The sequence below is a fragment of the Physeter macrocephalus genome, chromosome 11 (genome assembly GCF_002837175.3).
Source record: "Physeter macrocephalus isolate SW-GA chromosome 11, ASM283717v5, whole genome shotgun sequence".
Taxonomy (NCBI): domain Eukaryota; kingdom Metazoa; phylum Chordata; class Mammalia; order Artiodactyla; family Physeteridae; genus Physeter; species Physeter macrocephalus.
The window spans coordinates 66,616,488-66,637,513 of NC_041224.1; the positions used below are offsets into that span (position 1 = coordinate 66,616,488).

The following is a 21,026-nucleotide window of genomic DNA, read 5'->3' on the forward strand; positions in this document are numbered from 1 at the left end:
GCAATGGGAGAGGTAACTATTAAGCCACAAGAAAATATCTGAAAATTCAGTTGCCAATATCTTAACTGAAGACATCTAGGGAATTCCCTGGTGGTCCAGTGGTTAGGTCTCTGCACTTCCATTGCAGGGGGCACAGACGGGTTTGATCCCTGGTTGGGGAACTAAGATCCTGAAAGCCACACAGCACAGCCATAAAATAAATAAATAAGATAAAATAAAAAGGACTGAAGGAAAGCGAAAAAGCAAAGGAATAAAGGAAGTTTATTATTTTTTTTAAAAAGACATCTATAATAGAGATATCCAAAATCAGTTAAAGTTTATGAATTTTATGAAATAAATAAGACATGGTCCCTATCCATGAAAATCCGAGTTTAATGAATTTGTGAATGCAGTATGCCAATGATGGGCAAATTTCATTCAAATCTTAAAGGGGGAAGTGGGATGGCAGTGTGTCTCAAAATGATATTCCCAGTAGAAATCCATAAACCACACTAAAGAATTTCTGAATGATAAAAGAGAGTAATGGACATGATACAGCTGCTGGAGTACCCTTCAGCCTGCTCAATAATGGAGAATATAGATTAGTTTCTTGGTTCAGATCCCCAAATTGGCCTGGTAATGATGATGTTAGAGATAAGAAACTTCAGGTGCCTCATCATTAGTTGGATATCAAATTTATATTAAAAGGGGGTAGGGATTGAAAATCTGATAAAATCTTGCTGACAGTTTCATTCTAAGAGGATGAGGGAGGACTTCCCTGGTGGTCCAGTGGTAAAGAATCCATCTTACAATGCGGGGGACGCGGGTTCGATCCCTGGTCAGGGAACTAAGATCCCACATGCCGCAGGGCAACTAAAGCCCGCGCACAGCAACTACTGAGCTCGCACGCCTCAACTAGAGAACCCGCATGCCGCAAACTACAGAGCCCACATGCTCTGGAACCCACACCGCAACTACAGAGCCCACGTGCCCTGGAGCTTGCACACCACAACTAGAGAAGAGAAAACCTGCACGCCACAACTAGAGAGAAGCCCACGCACCGCAACGAAAAATCCTGCATGCCTCAACGAAGATCCTGCATGCCCCAACTAAGACCTGATACAGTCAAAAATAAATTAAATAAATAAATAAATACATACATAATAAATCTAAAAAAATAAAAGGAGAGGGGAACTACTATACCGGGCTTAATCCAGACCAAGAACATAAACTAGTTGAAAAACTGAAAGGGTCTCAAAGAGAAAGTAACCATGTAATCTTTGAAAGTGTGATAACCAAGGAGCTTCTGGGTTGGTGAACACACAGAGATCTGGGGACAGTGGCACACCTGGGCCTGGAGAGGACATGGAACTTCTGCACCCCTTCCCACATACCTTGAGCTATGCATCTCTTCCATCTGGCTATTCCTCAGTTTTTGTAATATATATAAATGTCAAATCACTGTGCTGTACCCCTGAAAATAATATAATATTGTATGTCAATTATACTTCAATTAAAAAGGAAAAAGAAAAAAAAGAGAGGAAAAAAGGTTGATAGCCAACAGCTGAGTGCCGTCAGAAGGATGCAGTAAAGAGAGCAAGTCCTAGATGTGGCACCAGTAATCCTGTATTAAAGACCTAGTTCTGCCACAGCTATGTGCCCTCAAGTCAGTCAAAACTTTTCACGCCATAGTTTCGTCATCCAAAAAAGGATAATACCCGCCTACTTCACAGGATCCAATAACTGGCTATCTGGGAAGGCATTATGTAAACCTTACTACACATCAGTAAATAACACCAGACCATTAACAAAATTAGCTACTAACAACAGAAAATATTTATTGGGTATTGAGCACTAACCACCAGTCAGATACTTAGTTTTACAGGGATTGTCAAGCCCTCTCAGTGGCCCTAGGAGGTGGATACTCTCATTATCCCCATAATACAGTTGAGAAAACTAAGATTTCCAACTGTATGTAACATGCCCAAGGCCCCCAAACAAAAAAATTGGTGGAACCTGACTCAGAATCCAGGTTTTCTGACTCTAGAAAGCTCACATTTTTATCCATTGTGCTTTATATTGCTTTCAAAATGTAGATTTCACAAAAGTAAATCTCATAATCTAAAACTCTAAAGAGAAGGCAGTTGTTGGTATTTTTTTAAAGAAATTCTCAAAAGCAAGATTCTGACAATAAATTGTGCAATTAATTATGAATTATACCAACTCAAATTTATTTATTTTTTCTTTTTGGGGGGTGGGAACAATCTGGCTTACACTTAAATTGGATATGATATAACCTATTGCCTTTTTTAAAATTGGGGTATAGTTGTTTCACAATGTTGTGTCAGTTTCTACTGTACACCGAAGTGGAGCAGAGTTCCCTGTTCTAAACAGCAGGTTCTTATTAGTTATCTATTTTATACATATTAGTGTATATATGTCAATCCCAATCTCCCAGTTCATCCCCCCCCCACCCCACCCCCGCCAATTCAAATTTAAAATGAGAACAAGCTAAAGAAACCAGTAGTATGGTTGCACAGCATTCTCCAAGGAGTACAGATGTTAAAAGCACTCCCACAAACACACACATGTACAAAGGAAGAAGGCACAGTAAAAAAAATAATAATAGAGTGGTGGTTCTGACCTAAAGGAAAAGTGCTGGGAAAGTCACAGCCCAGAATGAGCCAAGGCCCGTAAACTAAAGATAACAAAAAAAACTTTGTGAGAACTGTCTAGATCAACTCCTACTTCTTTCATTTCTCTATCAAAAAGTACAACCTTCAACCTGAAGAGGGGAAGAACAAGCCTTGTGGAAAGCAAGAGCTGAAGCTCAAAATAATAGAGCCCCTAATTATTCCAAATCAGTTCAAGCCTCCAGACCGACAAAACCTGACAATCCTGGGAACTCCATGGGAGCCTGATGAACATCTGCTATAGAACTTAAAAAGACAAGAAAGGTGTCAGGGGCTTCCCTGGTGGCACAGTGGTTAAGAATCCGCCTGCCAATGCAGCGGTTACGGGTTCGATCCCTGGTCCGGGAAGATCCCACATGCCACGGAGCAACTAAGCCCATGCGCCACAACTACTGAGTCTGTGCTCTAGAGCCGCGAGAGCCACAATTACTGAGCCCACGTGCCATAACTACTGAAGCCCGCAGGCCTAGAGCCTGTGCTCCACAACAAGAGAAGCCATTGCAACGAAGAGGAGCCCCCGCTCGCTGCAAATAGAGAAAGCCTGCGCACAGCAAACGAAGACCCAATGCAGCCAAAGATAAATAAATAAATAAATATTTAAAAAAAAAAAAAAAAGAAAAGAAAGGTGTTAAAGCCTGAGGATGAGCAAACATAGTCCTAACTTCAAGAGGAGGCATCTACCGAGGGCTACAAAAGTTCCCAGTCCCTGACAATTTTGACATCAATTCTTGGCAAACTGCACAACTCATCTTTCACATACATATACACCTAGCCCTGGCCAATAGATTCTTTTTTAAAAAGGTGGGTTTTGAGGGAATTCCCCGGCAGTCCAGTGGTTAGGGCTCAGCGCTTTCACTGCCGCAGCCCAGGTTCGATCCCTGGTCGGGGAACTAAGGTCCCGCGAGCTGAGTGGCGCAACCAAAAAAACAAACAAACCAACAAAAAAAATGGGCTTTGAGCTTTTAGGAAGGGGAATACTGATCACCAGAAGTGATTTACTGGAAACAAGTCTTTCAAGAAAGAATACATTAGATTGAAAAGTAAAGGAATGTACTATACAGCAGTGCTACTCAAACTGAGGTCTTACTTCAGCAGTCTTACTTTACAGTAGCAGTGGCATCAACCTAGGAAGTCAGAAATGCAGACCACAGGCCCCATTACAAACTTGTTTAATCAGAATCTGCATGTTAACAAGATCCCAGATGATTCTTGTGCATGATAAAGTCTGAAAATCACTGAAACACAGAACAGACATACTTTCAGCAAGGCATTTGATGAGCATTGCATGGCATCTTTGTGGACAATAAGATTTCCTTCTATTAATTTATGTATATTTGCCAGTCAAAATGTCAAGCAGTTGACTACTTACCTCATTTAATTCTCATAATAACCCTACAAAGTAGGCATTATTATCTGTAATTTGCAGATATTCACAGTAGCAAAGATTAAACAGCACTATCTGCCAGGCACTGTTCCAAGGATTTCACATATATTAAGTTATTTAATCCTCATAACAATTCTTTATGGTAGGTACTAGTATTACATACATTTTATATATGATGAAACTAAGGCAGAAAGAGATTAAGCTACTTACTCATAATCACAGAGAAATTTATGGTACAGTTAGTTCTTAACCACTCCCTTCTATGGCCAAGTGTGCTGCCACAGTGGGGCAGACGATACCCTGCAGGAAACAATAAACAAACATACCCAAAGAATATTAAAAAAAAAAAATTTTAAAGGAATTCCCTGAAAGGAGGGAGACAAATAGACTAATGTTTATTGAGAGCCTGCAGTATGCTTGCCAGGCCATGAGTCAAGCACTTTGCATCCATGTTTTATTCAATCTTTCCAACAGCAGGTATTAAGACATTTTATATATGAGGAAATGGAGGCCAAGACAAGTCAAGGACCTTGCCAACTCACACTACTCGTGATGATACAACCAAGACTCCAAAACCAAGCCTGACTCTAAAGCTCACACTCTTTCCCTTGATTTGCTCTGCATCCATCCCTGGCCTGGTCCCATTGCTATAAATGACTTAGATAAGGGCACTGGGTCACGATGACAATGTAAGAGGAGAGATAAACTAAGAGAACAAATATATTGTAAAAGAGAACACAGATCTAAAAGATCAAAACAGGACAGAACAATGGGCTAGAATGGTACTCAAAGGTGAGGCTTTGGAGTCAGACAGACAAGGGTTTTTTTGGTTTTTTTTTTTTGCGGTATGCGGGCCTCTCACTGTTGTGGCCTCTCCCTTTCTGGAGCACAGGCTCCGGACGCGCAGGCTCAGCAGCCATGGCTCACGGGCCCAGCCGCTCCGCGGCACGTGGGATCCTCCCGGACCGGGGCACGAACCTGTGTCCCCTGCATCAGCAGGCGGACTCTCAACCACTGCGCCACCAGGGAAGCCCAAGATAAGGGTTTGAATACCAGGTTCTACCACTTATTGTTTAGAATGCAAGCAAGTTACTTCTTTGAGCCTTAATTTCTACACCTTTAAAATGGGAGTAATACCCCCACAGAACTGGTGTAAGAGGGGAGAAAACGTAATATTCGTGAAGTTTTTGGCTCATAAAGCTCAACAAATGGTAATGAACATGAATCTAACAAAATGATATTTAAGGATAAGTACAAGAAAATCAATTTTAGAGGCACCAGATGAAATTTAACAGAAGCACATAAGACTTAGGAATCTTAGCTGACTTGAATCTATGAATCAACAGTTTACTAAAACTGCCAAAAATTATTTTGAATTTGTAGCACATTACAGAAGGATGGTGCCCAAAACAAGGGGCCTATCAGACTTCATTTTAATACTGTCTTCAGTTCTGATGCTAAACTTTAAGAAGGTCACTGGCAAATCAGAATCAGTCCAGGAAAAGATGAGAATGGTGAGACGCTTTGAAAACATAGTAGCTAGTTCCTTCTTTCCTGGTTCTATATTCCCTCCCACTCCACACAATGAAGCTACCTCTCACCTGCTTCTGTTCCCTAATAACTAACACACCAGCCCCATACCTCCTGCCCTCCATCTTCATCTCCCTCTTTCCCTCCCTCCCCCACACATCAAGCTCAATTTTGCCAATGTCAAATGGATCTGACAGGAGTGACTTGAAGACTTCTAGTCCAACACTTTAGGATTCAGCACGTCAGACCTGAGGCTAATCTGGCCCTGGCCTGCAGATTAGACCTGCTGTTGCTAATCGACCCCAAATTTAACTGGCCCTCCTGTTTTCTTCCTGAGGCCAAGCCCAACTTATGCCTCAGGCGACCGAATCCTGAGTGTCACACATACAGGAAACTGGGACCATGACCTAGAGCTTCATTACTCCCTCAAAGGCATACAGCTGGCTGGGAGATTGCAATTAGGCAACGTCAGTCATTTCAGACCTCAGCCATCTCAAACTCACTGCATCAATACTTCCAAATCCAAGGAGGCCTCTCAGATAAACTAAAAGACAAACCTATGCATGCTCATAAAATAGTACAAGTAGATCAGCTTACTGTACCTCAGAGGCCATTTGCAAACCTACAAAGAACGAAGCCTGGAAAAGCTGCCTACAATCTGGTTGTCCTCACTGCAGTGCCCCACTTTCAACTCTGAACAGAACTGGGCTCAGCTCCCAGGCAGGACTCAGACAGTAAAATCTGGTAACTCCTAGGTCCAGATTCTAAGGGCAACTGACATTGGAGTAACAAGAGCTTTCCCATGGACTGGCCTTGTCAAAGCTGGCAGGTTTTCTTGGCTGAGTCAGAACAGCCTGTGTCTTCTTTCAGTCAATACTCCCTTGAAAGCCACGCATCTCTCTAGGTAATGCCATCTGCAGTGGACATCAAGTGTCTCAATGCCTTGTTTTGCAGACATCCTGGTTCCATTTCTATCTCTCAAGTAGATAAGGGCTCTGCTCTTTGTTTTTATTTATTTATTTACTTATTTATTTTATTTATTTTTGGCTGCGTTGGGTCTTCGTTGCTGCGTGCAGGCTTTCTCTAGTTGCAGTGAGCGGGGGCTACTCTTCATTGCAGTACATGGGCTTCTCATTGACGCAGCTTCTCTTGTTGCAGAGCACGGGCTCTAGGCGCACGGGCTTCAGTAGTTGTGGTGCGTGGGCTCAGTAGTTGTGACCTGCGGGCTCTAGAGTGCAGGCTCAGTAGTTGTGGCGCACGGGCTTAGTTGCTCCACAGCATGTGGGATTTTCCTGGACCAGGGCTCACACCCATGCGTTGCTGCGTGCAGGCTTTCTCTAGTTGCAGTGAGCGGGGGCTACTCTTCATTGCAGTACATGGGCTTCTCATTGACGCAGCTTCTCTTGTTGCAGAGCACGGGCTCTAGGCGCACGGGCTTCAGTAGTTGTGGTGCGTGGGCTCAGTAGTTGTGACTTGCGGGCTCTAGAGTGCAGGCTCAGTAGTTGTGGCGCACGGGCTTAGTTGCTCCACAGCATGTGGGATTTTCCTGGACCAGGGCTCACACCCATGTCCCCTGCATTGGCAGGTGGATTCTTAACCACTGCACCACCAGGGAAGCCCTCTGCTCTTTCTTTGGATCAGAGAAATCATGGTAAATGCTAGTCTTTGAGAACCTTGCCTTACTGTTCCTCTCCCTTGGAACAGCACAGTTCTAGTACAGAATCAGATGATTCCTGCAGGTTTCATCCAGTTCAGACTAGCTCTAATACCTAGAGTTCCAGAGCCAATTTGTAAATCCAGGCCTTCCCTTTCTGAAGTGAGCCTAAGTGTCTAAACTCACTTCTAGATGGTTTCCCGACAAGCACAATAGCACCCTAGTTATTCTCTGGACTACTAGTTCTCAAACTTGAACGTGCATTTGGAGACTTGTTAAAATGCATATTGTTGGACCTCACCTCTAGAGTTTCTGATTCAGTAGGTCTGGGATGCACTTGAATATGTGCACTTTTAACAAGCTCCCAGGGCATGCCCATGTTGCTGGTCTGGAGACTACACATTGAGAACCACTGCTCTAGATCAACAATATTTCAAGTCATTCCCAGAACTATACTGGGAATGGGGGGGCAGGGGGAGATGAGGACACTATACATATATGGGTTTGTTTGCATCATAACACTCAGTGCTTTGTCCTACACAGAAAACTCCTTTTTCTCCTACAGAGTAAACCTCAACTGGATCTCACAGGTGAAATATTCAGGAGTTCAAACAGATGACAATTCACATTCTAACAAATCATTAACATAGATACATCCTGTAACCAATAAATGGTACTTATGTAAGAGATTCTAGGCTCAAGATCAGCAGCCAAAGGAGAAGTGGAAGAAACACCTATTCTCTTTCCTTTGACTCACCAGCCGCATTATTCACTAAATGAACTAAAACCCATAAAGCACTTTGAATAGTGCTTAGCCATTATTTTTTTACTATGGTAAAATATACAAAATACTTATAATTTTTACCATTCATAAGTATACAATTCAGTGGCATTAAATGCAATCACAAAGTTGGGTAACCATCACCACTATCTATACCCAAAACTTTTCCATCACCCTCAACAAAAACTGTGTACCCATCAAACAATAACTCCTCCTTTCCATCTCCTCCCAGCCCCTGGTATTCTACTCTCTGTCTCCATGAATTTGGCTATCTAGGTACCTCATACATTTGTCTTCTGTGTCTGGCTTACTTCAGTAATCATAATGTTTTCGAGGCCCATCCATATTGTATCATATATCAAAATTTCATTCCTTTCTAAAGCTGACTAATATTCCATTGTATGTATATACTACATTTTGCTTAGCTATTCATCTATCATTGGACATTCGGGTTGCTATGACATGCATGTACATGTATCTATTTGAGTGCCTGCTTTTAATTCTTTTGTAACTTTGTTTTTGTTTGTTTTTGGCCTCGCTGCATGGCATGCAGGATCTTAGGTCCCCCACCAGGGATCGAACCTGCGCCCCCTACAGTGGAAATGTGGAGTCCTAACGACTGGACTGCCAGGGAATTCCCTGCTTTTAATTCTTTTGCATATATACCTACAAACGAAATTGCTGCGTCATATGGTAGTTCTATGTTTAATCTTGTGAGAAACCATCAGACTGTTTTCCACTGTGGCTGTACCATTTTACATTCCCACCAGCAATGCCAACATTTGTTATTTTCTTTCTTTCTCTCTCTCTCTTTTTTTTAAATTATAGCCATCCTAGTTAGTGCTTAGCCACTATTATTATCACAAGTTTGACATGGGCTTTTACAATTACTTGTAGCACTGTAAGGACAGCATGACAACAATTAGAGGTTCTGACTAGTTTCCATGTTCAAATGGTCTTAGCAATTTCATTCAAAACACAAGTTTCTAGTTGCTTCTAATTTTCTCACAAAATCACCTCCAAAGCTAACATTTCCCTAGCTTGATATCAACTACGAAAGAAAATGATGCTTTGGGTGCTTAAAGGAAAAAAAAAAAAAGATGGATGGTTTTCAATTTTTTTAAAATGTTTCTGTTAACTTAATTCCATAACAATGCTGAGTGTTTCCTATAAACAAAATGGTGTACCAGCATTCAGTATGAGAAATGTCAGATGGTTTCTCTAAAACATTTAGAATCCTAATCTAAAAAGATTTATTTTTGAAAACAAAAGTATGCTGGAAAATTCTTTATATTTTAATCTTGCTAGCTATATCCCTGACCTAGCCGGAAATATCATTTTCTCTTCACTTCTGGAGTTTCCTGGGACAGAAGAGCTAAAGTCAATGAGACAAACGGCCATTCCCAAATAAATTTGTTTTCTTTTGCTCATGTTCATGTTCAAGGTTTCACGTCTCTCTCTTAGTAACTTTTTTTCTTCCTTTACAAATCTAAGAAAGAGAAAATTTGTAAGTATAGAAAGTAAAAAGGAGAAAAAAATCCTTTTTTTGGGAAAAATTTTCATCCTCAACTTTTATACTTGGCGAGAGTTAAGAAGGGAAATCTAGTAGTAGCTTAAGTACAGACAAAAACATGGGCAAACTGAAGGTGTCATGGACAAGACAATTTAAAAAGCTGTAGTCTAATCCTAATTACCAGTAGCCAAATATACCATATATACTTCCCCATTATGCTGATAATAATATCTGAAAGATTAAACTCTACCTATAGGAAACTAAAGACTGGTTTTATAAAGGCAAAGAGTAGACCTACAACATTCTGAGAGGTACAGCCAGAGACCTATATGAAACTTCAAGTTCACTGACCCCATTAAAGCATTTAATTTTTCATAAATGTACAATAAGCAGCTAGGAACAATTCAGGCACATCTCTGTAGAGAAACCTGTGAATGGCTGAAACCAGGAACTTTTAACCCACAAACGCCAAGAAAGAGCCGTTTCTGGTGTATATGTATATAGGTGTGTCATACATAGAAACACGTGGTTAAGAGAGATGAAGTTTACTAGAGAGAGCACTACATTTAATCAGAAGAGTCTGAGTTCCAGTGTTGCCTCCTCGGTGGATTACTGAAAGCCTCTCTGAACATCATTCCTATGTCAGGAAGATAATCATCCTAAACAAAATAATACTTCATGGGTGTGTGAGGAATAAATAATTTCAATGTATACAGTTTCACTCATTCTTCAGCAAACATATTTTGAACTCTCACAATGTACACTAAGGATGTATAACATTGAGTCCCTGCCCTCACTGTAGATAAGAGGTCCTCCTCCTTGGTGGGTACCCCACAATTCAAGAACTGCCTACAGAGAACTGGAGGGCAATTCCTTAAGGACAGAAAGCCCTCAATCCATGCTGAACAAGAACCTAGCACACAGCAACAGACAATAAATGACTGCTGAATGAACACACTGTATTTCTGTTTATGATATGTTAAACCTTCCTCTTAGTAGGCTTTAACATGAAAAGGAAAAGAGACTGATACATAATAATCACCTCACTCACTGGAGGAACAGAGACACTTGGTAGCAACACAGAAATATCTGGAAGGGAAAGCAAAAATTACAATTCCCATTATCATCATTCCATGGCAGGACTCAGTAGTGTTCTGCTTGTCATACAAAATCTCCCCATCTCTGAAAACCCCTGCAAAGGCTGTGGAAATGTCTCATTTTATCTTCTGTGATGGTTATGCTGCAAAATAATTATGTTTTAGACTGGAGTTTTTCAGTATGTGAAGTCAATTGCAGAAACCAGTATTTGGGGACACAGAATTTGAATAGTTAATGTGTGAACCAAAGACTTACCTTGAATTAAAAAGTAAGAATTTGTAACTCTGTCCCTAAGAACTACAAAATTCTTCAGTTATAAACTAGGGTTTTTCAATCTTGGCACTATTGACATTTTGGGCCAGTTAACTTTTGGTTGTGGTAGGCTGTATGCCCACCATTATAAGATGTTTGGCAGCATTACTGGCCTCTACCCACTAGATCCCAGTAGCACCCCCCCAACTGTGACAATCAAATGTATCTCTAGTCATTGACAAATGTTGGGTGGGGGTGTGTTTTAAAATCACTCTGGTTGAGAACCACTGAGACAAACAGTGGAATGAGAATTTTTTTTACAAAGGCTGTTCAAATAAGATATGGAAGAGGATATAAACTGTCACTCTTTGCACTCTAAATATGAGTCATTTTTAGATCATCAGATGACCATTTGAAGTTTTATCTGAAAAAAAAAAGATGATAATCAGTGCACCTAAAGAAGAAATCTATAACCTAGAAGAATAAACAAATGAACCAATGGATAGTTCATTAAGTGTTAACAGCATAAAATGAGCACAGGTAGGGACTTCCCTGGTGGCCCAGGGGTTAAAAATCCGCCTGCCAATGCAGGGGACACGGGTTCGAGCTGTAGTCCGGGAAGATCCCACATGCCACGGAGCAACTAACCCGGTGCACCACAACTACTGAGCCTGTGCTCCAGAGTCCACTAGCCACAACCACTGAGCCTGCATGCCACAACTACTGAAGCCACGCGCCTAGAGCCCGTGCTCCGCAACAAGAGAAGCCACTGCAATGAGAAGCCCGTGTACCACGAGGACCCAACACAGACAAAAATAAATAAATAAAATAAATTAAAAACAAACAAACAAAAAAATGAGCACAGGTAGCCTCACTACCACCTTCTAGATACAGTATCCATGCATGGCAACTGTCAGAAGTCTTAGACTACCTAGAAATCTATTTCACTGCTACAAAGTAGGATTCTTAATTTTTCCTCCTATTCTTATCTGAAAAATATTGTCTCCTATAGCATAGAGGGCAAGAATACTATTATCGCAGATATCTACTGAGCATTTTGTACCCATAAGAGATTTTACTTAATTCAGCAGGTCTCCTAAAAGCTCCTTAAGGAAAGAACACAAAACAGACTCAAAAATATTAATTAAAATGCCTGGAGCCACAAAGCAAGCCGGGAATTCCTGAAGTTTACCTAAGACTTATTGCCATCATCTCCCCAGAGGCCCAGATTTCACTTGTAAATAGCTCTGTTTAGAAAAAGGCCAGATTTGCACTAAATACTGTGATCTCACCAGTTAATAGTATAATACTAAACCTGTATAGAGCATGCAGCACTTTCCACAAAAAGTCATTCATTTTAATTATAAAAGAAATATATGGTCATTATAGAGAATATAAAAAACCTATTTTAAAAAAGACTGATTTTAATAATGATGTCTATCGTGTAATAATGAGGTATAGAAAAACAAATGCAAAGGTAAAGATTTGCCAGTTGTTCAAGCAATGAAAAAGTAATTAATGGATTAATGTCCCCACACACTTCAGTACTAAAGTCATGGATGGCTCTCTTTAGAATCTACCCATCAATTCTGAGAATAAATTCTGGTTTCATAATATTTCTATTAGGCTAGTCAGATCTGTGCCACCCATGCTGGATAAAAAGACAAGAAGTGCGCGTGTGTGTTTTGAATGGATTTGGTATTCCAGAGGAAACCAGTACATATAACAGAAACTGTCTTTCCCAGAGAAAAAATGGAATACTTTCCTCAGAAGCAGAAATTAAAGAAAAAGTCACCTCTAATCTACCGTTTTGGTTTCATCATTTTATAGTCTGGACCTAAGAGATAACCAATCCTTAATAAACAAACAACTCTTCCCATGCGCTCTGAAGCTTCCCAGCCTCCCACTCCCAGACCACATCCCCAGGCCATCTCAGTTAGGTTCTAATGAGCCTTTTCAAAATCATATATGAAAGTGCTCATTCCAGTAAGTACAGGCCCTTCAGCACTAAACAGTGCAGGCTAAACTACCTGTTCTAGGAATATCTGCCCTTACTCCAGAGGAAGAGGAATAGAAAACAGTGATTAGGGGACTTCCCTGGTGGCGCAGTGGTAAAGAATCTACCTGACAATGCAGGGGACGTGGATTCGATCCCTGGTCCGGGAAGATCCCACATGCTGTGGAGCAACTAGGCCTGTTCACCACAGCTACTGAGCCTGCGCTCCAGAGCCCACAAGCCACAACTACTGAGCCTGCCTGCTGCAACTACTGAAGCCCGCGTGCCTAGAGCCCGTGCTCTGCAACTAGAGAAGCCACCGTAATGAGAAGCCCACACACCGCAACGAAGAGTAGCCCCCGCTCGCTGCAACTAGAGAAAGCCCATGCACAGCAATAAAGACCCGACGCGGCGAAAAATAAACTAAAAAAAAATTTTTTTTTAATATCATAAAAAAAAAAAAAAACAGTGACTATTCCAGTGTCCAGAAAGGCCAACCAAGGATTTCTTGTGTGGAGGCATACGGTGGGGTGGTGGGGGAGGATAGTGATTGATTTGGAAAAAGAAAGTACCCCTAGTTGTCTGAGACATCAAGGTAGAATGATAAAACTGGTGTGAAATGCCTGTAATTGCACTGAACTTCCAAGTATCTGAACAAATAACCAGAGTTAGGGGTTATGACATCTAATCTTGACACTGCAGTGGACCAGGCATTCTACTATAAAATGGGTCTTAATATGTAGAAATCAAAGTTGGAGTATTCCAACATTACTAAGTCTTTTCCAACACAAAAAAAGTATACAAGTCATAAAATGAGACTCATATGTACTGATCTACAATGTGTTTTAACTTTTACCTCTGTAAAACAGTTCAGCTCCTTGTTAGAGTGTCTGTCTTACTTAAGTAAGTAATACTTACTTACTTACTTACTTACTTAAGTATTAAGTAAGTATTAGAGGTCAGGTTCCTTGGAGAAAACCTCCAGGTCTCTTTAACATTCACACCTAAAGCCCAAGACCCTTGATACGCTCAGAAGTTTTAAGAGAATAAAATTCTCACATCCAAATGAGATTTCACCTAATTGCTAATTACAATATCTTTAGTTACTGGCAATAATGAAAAGAATGAGTCTTCTTCATCTATCTCTCCTCTCCTTCCCCTCTGTGGAAGGTCTCAACATTATGAATCACTTGGTCCTTGACGTATGGTTACTTCCAGGGGGAGAGATGACATTTAGCATAGGACATGTGAGGCTGTGGGAAAAGGGAAGTTCTTGGCCACAAGAACCAGGACAAAACCCCTGCCCTTGGGAAAAATTCCAAAAATCTCTGAAATCCACTGCAAGGCAGTTAAATTTTTAACTTTAGAAAATCCCGTTATAAGAACACAAACAACAGCACAGAATTAGAATAGGTTTTTGAAAACTATACTATGAAGTTGCAAGATAACTATTTTCTGGCATTCATAAAAATCCATGCTAAGCGATGGTCCCTAGCATGAATGAATATTTTCCCCCCTTGGGATTGGTTTAAGCTAACCTGGCTCTAAAATCTTTCACTATTCAAAGACAGAGAATATCATGATAATGGCTAACTTAACTGAGTGCTTACTATGTAATGCATTACTATCTATATGCACTAGCTTATTAATCTTTACAACAATGCTATAAGCTCTACACAACATGAACTCTAAAATAAAAATTTTCTTTGGAGGCTTTGAAAATCAATACTAGTAGATTATTTGTTGCAACAACTTTTAAAAACTCATGAATTATTTTTAATGTGATAGTAACACTATGTAAGATATTACATTGTAATATGTAATACTACATATGTAATATGTAATATTACATATGTAATATGTAATATTACTATGGATATTACATATCCATCGTATGGATATTACATATCCATCTAAAATGAAGATATGAATAAAAGCATAACTACTTTAGAAAACTACTCTACTATTCTGTCCTATCGGTCATTACTGGGAAATCCATGAAAACCCAAAAGACCCTAAAAGGCTATAATTCCTTAGATATTCCATCAAATAGCCTTATAATCCTAGCTAAAAGTCTTTCTGTTATGGTTTATTGCAAAGATGGTGTTCTCCTCACAACTTACCCCAAATAGACGTAACCCAAGGTGCCCACTTTCTGTAGATAACATGGACATAAAACAGATGAATAAGACACCCTTAACTATCCCTGGTGGTCAAGTTAATTATAATTTAGCAAATTTCATAAAATTACCAACTTCAGGTCAAGTTACAAATGTGAGTATATGCTTTGGAAAAATAAAATTAAGACAATAATATAATAAGAATGAAGATTAGTACTGAAATGTAGAAATTACCCTTCACACTGGCAAATTTACAATTTTGCCAACCTATTAAGAAAGGCTTTTATATTCACACATAAAAATATCAAAAAAAGAATGTATTCCTGACACAAAAACACCTTGGTTTTTACAGTTTGGAGAAATAATATACTTCATATTTGGCTCTAAGAATAGTTATTTCTCTTATACAAAAGAAAAAGGACACATTTGAAAAAATAAATTTTTATTGTGACCACACCTCAAAACAGAGAATTGCCAACTCTATCTTAAGGAACAAATTTTTTCCAAGAGTAATTTCCATCATAATTTCTTGCACAGGCTGTACAATATGTTTCTGCTAGCAATAAACAGGTCTGAGTAAAGGTTTTCCAAATTTTTTCCTGCCTGCATTTTTTAAATTATATTTTAAGAAGCATCATCAGGGCTTCCCTGGTTGCGCAGTGGTTAAGAATCTGCCTGCCAATGCAGGGGACACAGGTTCGAGCCCGGGTCTGGGAAGATCCCACATGCCACGGAGCAACTAAGCGCGTGTGCCACAACTACTGAGCCTGCGCTCTAGAGCCCACGAGCCACAACTACTCAAGCCCGCGCGCCTAGAGCCCATGCTCTGCAATGAGAGAAGCCACTGCAACGAGAAACCCGCGCACTGCAACGAAGAGCAGCCCCTGCTCGCCGCAACTAGAGAAAGCCGCGCGCAGCAAGGAAGACCCAACACAGCCATAAATAAATTTATTTTTTTAAAAAGCATCATCAAAATCAAACACATATCAATACCAAAACCCACAAAATTAGCTATCATACACCCACGTAGGCATCTTATTAAACTGGTTAATTGCTCCATGAGATGTAAGGTAGTTAGTGTAATAGAGGGAACATTTGCAGTGGAGGCAGAATAACCTAGAGCTGGGTGGAAATCTTGGCTCCATCACTTGCTAGCTATGTGAACTTGGGCAATTTCCTCCTCTCAGTCTGAGGTTTCTCGTTTGCAAAATGAGATAATTATTCCAATCTTATGAGGATTAACTATATGTGAAATGCCCAGCACAGAGCCTGACTCAAAGCAGGAGCACAGGAAACAATTACTATTATTACTCTGCTGTTATTCATGTAAACTTCTTAAAGGCAAAGCATACTTTTTTCTTGTAACTCAACTGTAGGCTTTATAATATTGAGATCTGAAAAAGTAAAGGCAAAAAACATCACAAGTTACAAAGGACTTGGTATAATATCAGTTCAGCACATGCCTAGATAGGAAATGAAACCATGAAGTAATAATGATGACCTTCAAAACATATATAAAAATAAACAACATCCTTATTTTTTAAATTAATTATTTTATTTATTTATTTTTGGCTGCATTGGGTCTTCATTGCTGCACGCAGGCTTTCTCTAGTTGCGGCAAGTGGGGGCTAGTCTTTGTTGCGCGGGTTTCTCATTGCAGTGGCTTCTCTTGTGGAGCACAGGCTCTAGGCGCGCGGGCTTCAGTAGTTGTAGCACACAGGCTCATGGGCTCTAGAGTGCAGACTCAGTAGACTAAGCACACGGGCTTAGTTGCTCCGCAGCATGTGGGATCTTCCTGGACCAGGGCTCAAACCTGTGTCCCCTGCATTGGCAGGCGGATTCTTAACCACTGCACCACCAGGGAAGCCCCCGTCCTTATTTTTATAAGCCACTCTGAAAGGAGACGACACTGTCTATGTACAAATCACATACAGATCTACTCTTCATCCCACAAGTATTTCCTGAACGTCCATTGAGTGCCAGTCATTATGATTGGCAATGTGTATACGATGGTGAGCAAATGCAGACACAGTTCCAAACCTCACAGTTTCCAGTCATACAGTCATACAAATAGTGTAAACCTGTGGTAAGTGATATAAAGGACAGTACATGGTACTCTGAGAGCCAGCAGCAGATCTAACCTAACTGGGGAGATCAAGGAACGCCTTCCCGAGGAAGTGAAAGCTGAGAGCTGAAGGATGAAGAGGGAGTTACCAGTGGAGGGTATTTCCAGACAGAGGAAAGCAACTTGTGCAAAGACCCTGTAACAGAAGGAAACAGGCAAGAATGCAGGACCAAAAGGCCAGTGTGCCTGGAGCAAAGATGAAGTGTGAGAATTAGCTAGGGATCTAAACCGCACAAGGGCTGTGGCATTGTAGACCATATTCAAGAGCTGTAACAATCATTCAAGAGCTGTCAATCCCAAGAGCGATGAAAAGCCACTGAGGGTTTTATGAATGCTTATTTTGGTGGCAGGTAGGCTAAAGGGAAGATGCAATCAGATTTGCAGTTTGCCTTTGGTTTCTCGAATAAGAGCTAAGGAATGCAGATGGATCAAGTAGGAAACAAAAATTCTGTCAGGATATGACAGTAGCTTGGACTAGGATGATGATAATGGTGGTGGTGGTGGAAGAAGTCCAAGAATTCAGGAGATATTCAGGAAAACCTGATGATGTATAATACACAGGGGCTGAGGGAGAAAAAAGTATCCAAGAAAACTTCTGGGTTTATGATTTGCATGACTGTATAGAAAGAGGTACCATTTGAGAGGGATCTGCTCCAGAAACATCTTTAAAGCAGTTTACACACCCCACAAAGGGTCTGAAACTGTGTTATCCAGTTTGATACCCTACTTTACCCATGAAATAGGATTCCAAAAGATTTTTTTCTATTTTTTTCTATTTTTTCTATTTCCAAAAATCAAACTGACTCTCAAATGCACAAGATTTTTCCAACACTGAAGATATTTCAGTGATATTTCAAAGATTCTGCCACAAGCTTTGAAATCAACTCCAAATGAGTTCTAAAACTGGTTTGAACAATGAGGCAGCATTATGGAATGAATATGTCATTTCCCATGACAACTACTTTGATAAGACTGACATGCATTTGCTGCTGTTTAATTTAGATATTTTAAAGAAATCTTAACTGTTAAGAGTACTCTCATGTGATATTAAACTAAAATATGAAATTTTATCAGGCATTACCACAATTGGAATTATGCTTTTATGTTTGTGTTTCAACATTTTGAAGTGCCTAAAACTTGGTATTTTGTAGGAAAACGTATGGTTAAAAAAAACCCACATAACTTCTTGATCTTAATATACATATATTTTACTATTTCCATCCAGTCCTTGTTAATTCCCATCACATTCATTCGATGTAAAAGATTTTTACTAAACACAGTTGTATATATGTATACACATATACATATACAGAGTAAAGCTAATACTTTATCAATACTATGAATACTTTAATATTTACTTTTCTCAGTTTTAATTTTTTAATTCACACCCAAATGGCATTTTCATAGTGGAATACTGATGCCCTCAAGTCTTAGAAACATAAAAACTTCAAATCTGACTAGCCCTAGGAAAAGAAGTGAAAGAGTTTTGCCCCTTTAAAATCAACCGAACACCATCACACCTTAGTGCTGAAGTACTGATAGTATTTCCCTAATTTTGGCAAGGTGGCCTCCTTGGCCACCTGCTTGCACTAGGCCCTGACTAACATTTTATTAACATTAATTTCAGTTACCAGGATATTACTAGTGCTTATACAGAGCAGATTTTTTTTTCCCCCATGCTGATTTTATCCCTAGGCGTCAAAAGAAAAGACTGTGGTCTGAAGCCAAATATGAAAAATGTCATCTCCACAAATGAGGAGAAAAGTCAAGGGCCTTTTAGAAATCAGGTCTTAAGCCCATTAACCAATATTAGTTTGTAAAACCAGACTGTCTCCACACTAGAGACTGTACTACCAAATGTGGTCCTTGGGAGCAAGGGCTGGCAAGCTTGAAATGGGTTACCAGCATAGTTCACCTTTTTCTTATTTTAGGGGTTTTTTGTTTGTTTGTTTTGTTTTTAAACAAATCAGACCATATTTATTTGAGCATGGGTGTGGGCAGTGCCAAGGAAGACACAGCGAAAAGACTTTAGGGTTCCAATCTCAGCTAACAAGGCTTTCCTACCATCCTCAGAAGGAGTGGCCCATGTCTCCCCAACAGGAATGTAGGCGAGGTAAAGTTATAAAGGCCCTGAGCTCTTCCCTTACCCAAGCCCCCCCAAATGACACGACAAACCTTCCTTCTGGGAACTGAAAGTCTTAAGCTTTAAGGGACAATAGAGCTCAATGTAGGCTTCAGTGAGATGAGATGCGGGGAGGGAAGTGGGGGTGAGGGGATGCGCCCAGCGGCAGAGAGCTAAATAGGGCGGTCAAGGCTAGGGACTTCGGGAGCCTGAGAAGGCCTGGATCTTCCAGAATCTGTCCAAGTAGGCCACAGCCCTCTAAGAAGCCCGAGGGGCCCGTCTGAAAATCTAGGGCATCTATGGACCCAGTGCCTATCACTGTCCTGGGGAGGGGAGACAGTCCCCGCTGGAATCCGGCCCCCAGAGTGCGGCTTTTCCTGCCCTTAAAAAACCACAAACCCTCACGGAATGAAGCAAAACACGTACAGGGATGGCAGGGCCGGAGGCAAGGTAGGTGTTCTGCAAACGTCGGGGGCGGGGAGATGTTGGCAGAGGTAAAGGGAGGCCCCCAATTCGAGAAACTTTAATCATCACCGGAATAGGGGGAGGGGGCAATATGCGACCGGTAAGCAGCAGACAGAAGAGGCCAGGAGCGAGAGCAGCGACCAGCAGCGCCCCCCGGCTTCGGGGGATGACGGCCTGGGGCGCGGCCGCCGGGGGCGAGGGGTCGGAGGCCACCGCGGACCCCCGGCCGCGAAGAGCACAGCCGGGCTAGGCCTGAGGTGTCCGGACACACCCACCGCCGTGGCCGCAGCCCCGCTTACCTGCTCCTCCTCCGGGGTCAGCTCCGGCGCCATGTCGGGCTGGGGCGCGGTCGTGGGCTCCATCCCGCCACCGCCGTCGCCGCCGCCGCTCCCGCCCGGCGGACAGAAGTCGCCTGGGAGCGCGGGGAGCCCGGTGCGGTGGGCCTCCGCTTCCGCGTGCCCGCGCCTCAGCAGCCCGGAGCCGGCTCGCGCATAGCTAGGCCGGCGGGGCCCGGCGCCCGCAGCGGCCGCAAACGCCGCTTCTGTTTCCTTAAGAAAAAGCTCTCAGAACTGTCGCTCTCTTCTGGGCGGAAATCCTTTTTTATTTTCTTCGTTCCGTTCCTCACACTCCCCCACCTCTCCCGGAAAAAAAAAAATAGTGCAGGCGAGGAGCTAATCGGGATTAAAAAAAGGAAACGTGAAATCGAGAACTTTCTAAGCCCAGAACGAAGGGCCGCGGGGGAAATTTTCGGAAGGCCGCCGGCCTCCTCGGCGTCCAGCTTCCTCGGTGGCGCTCCGGCTCCTGCAGGAGTCCTCGGGGATGCGGGACCCTGCGACCTGCGCTGCAGCCTCTCAGCCCCGTTCCTCAAAAGCCGCGGTGACGGGAGGGAGGGAGCGAGGGAAACGCGCCCCCCTCCCGGCTTAAGGCCAGAGCTGCGGCCGCACTGCGTCCGCCCGAGCCCCCCGCGGCTCCATTGAGAAACTGAGCGTCTCATTCACAAACAGGCGACGAGGAGGGCCCGGCAGAGCGCGAACGCCGTCCGGGAGGGGGAGACAGAGAGGAGCCCGTGAGCGGGGGCAGCGGAGCTAGAGGAGGGGGACGCCAAGAGGAGGGGGCGGGGGAGGCCGGCGGGGGGAGGGGAGACCCAGAGGAACCAGGGCGGGGGAGGGGCTTCGGCGATTGGAGGAGCGGGGAGCGAAAAAAAGGAAGAAAGAGTTTCAAGAGGTTAAGCTCCGTAGAGGAGGAAAAAAATGCATATGTTTGAAAACTAGCTGCCCACGGGCACCTGGCCTGGGGTTACTTGCTACTACCACT

General features: G+C 42.1%; 1 protein-coding gene across 2 annotated transcripts in view; it reads right to left on the reverse strand.

Annotated features, from left to right (window-relative positions):
* Nucleotides 1–20,673, reverse strand: part of PTPN9 (protein tyrosine phosphatase non-receptor type 9) — an 81,878-nt gene extending 61,205 nt beyond the window's left edge. For both annotated transcript variants that reach the window (XM_024128944.2, XM_024128943.3), the window contains exon 1: nt 20,012–20,673. In XM_024128944.2, coding sequence (XP_023984712.1) covers nt 20,012–20,074 — 63 coding nt within the window. In that variant the 5' untranslated portion in view covers nt 20,075–20,673. The remainder of the gene's footprint in view (nt 1–20,011) is intronic.
* Between the last annotated feature and the right edge of the window lie 353 nt (nt 20,674–21,026).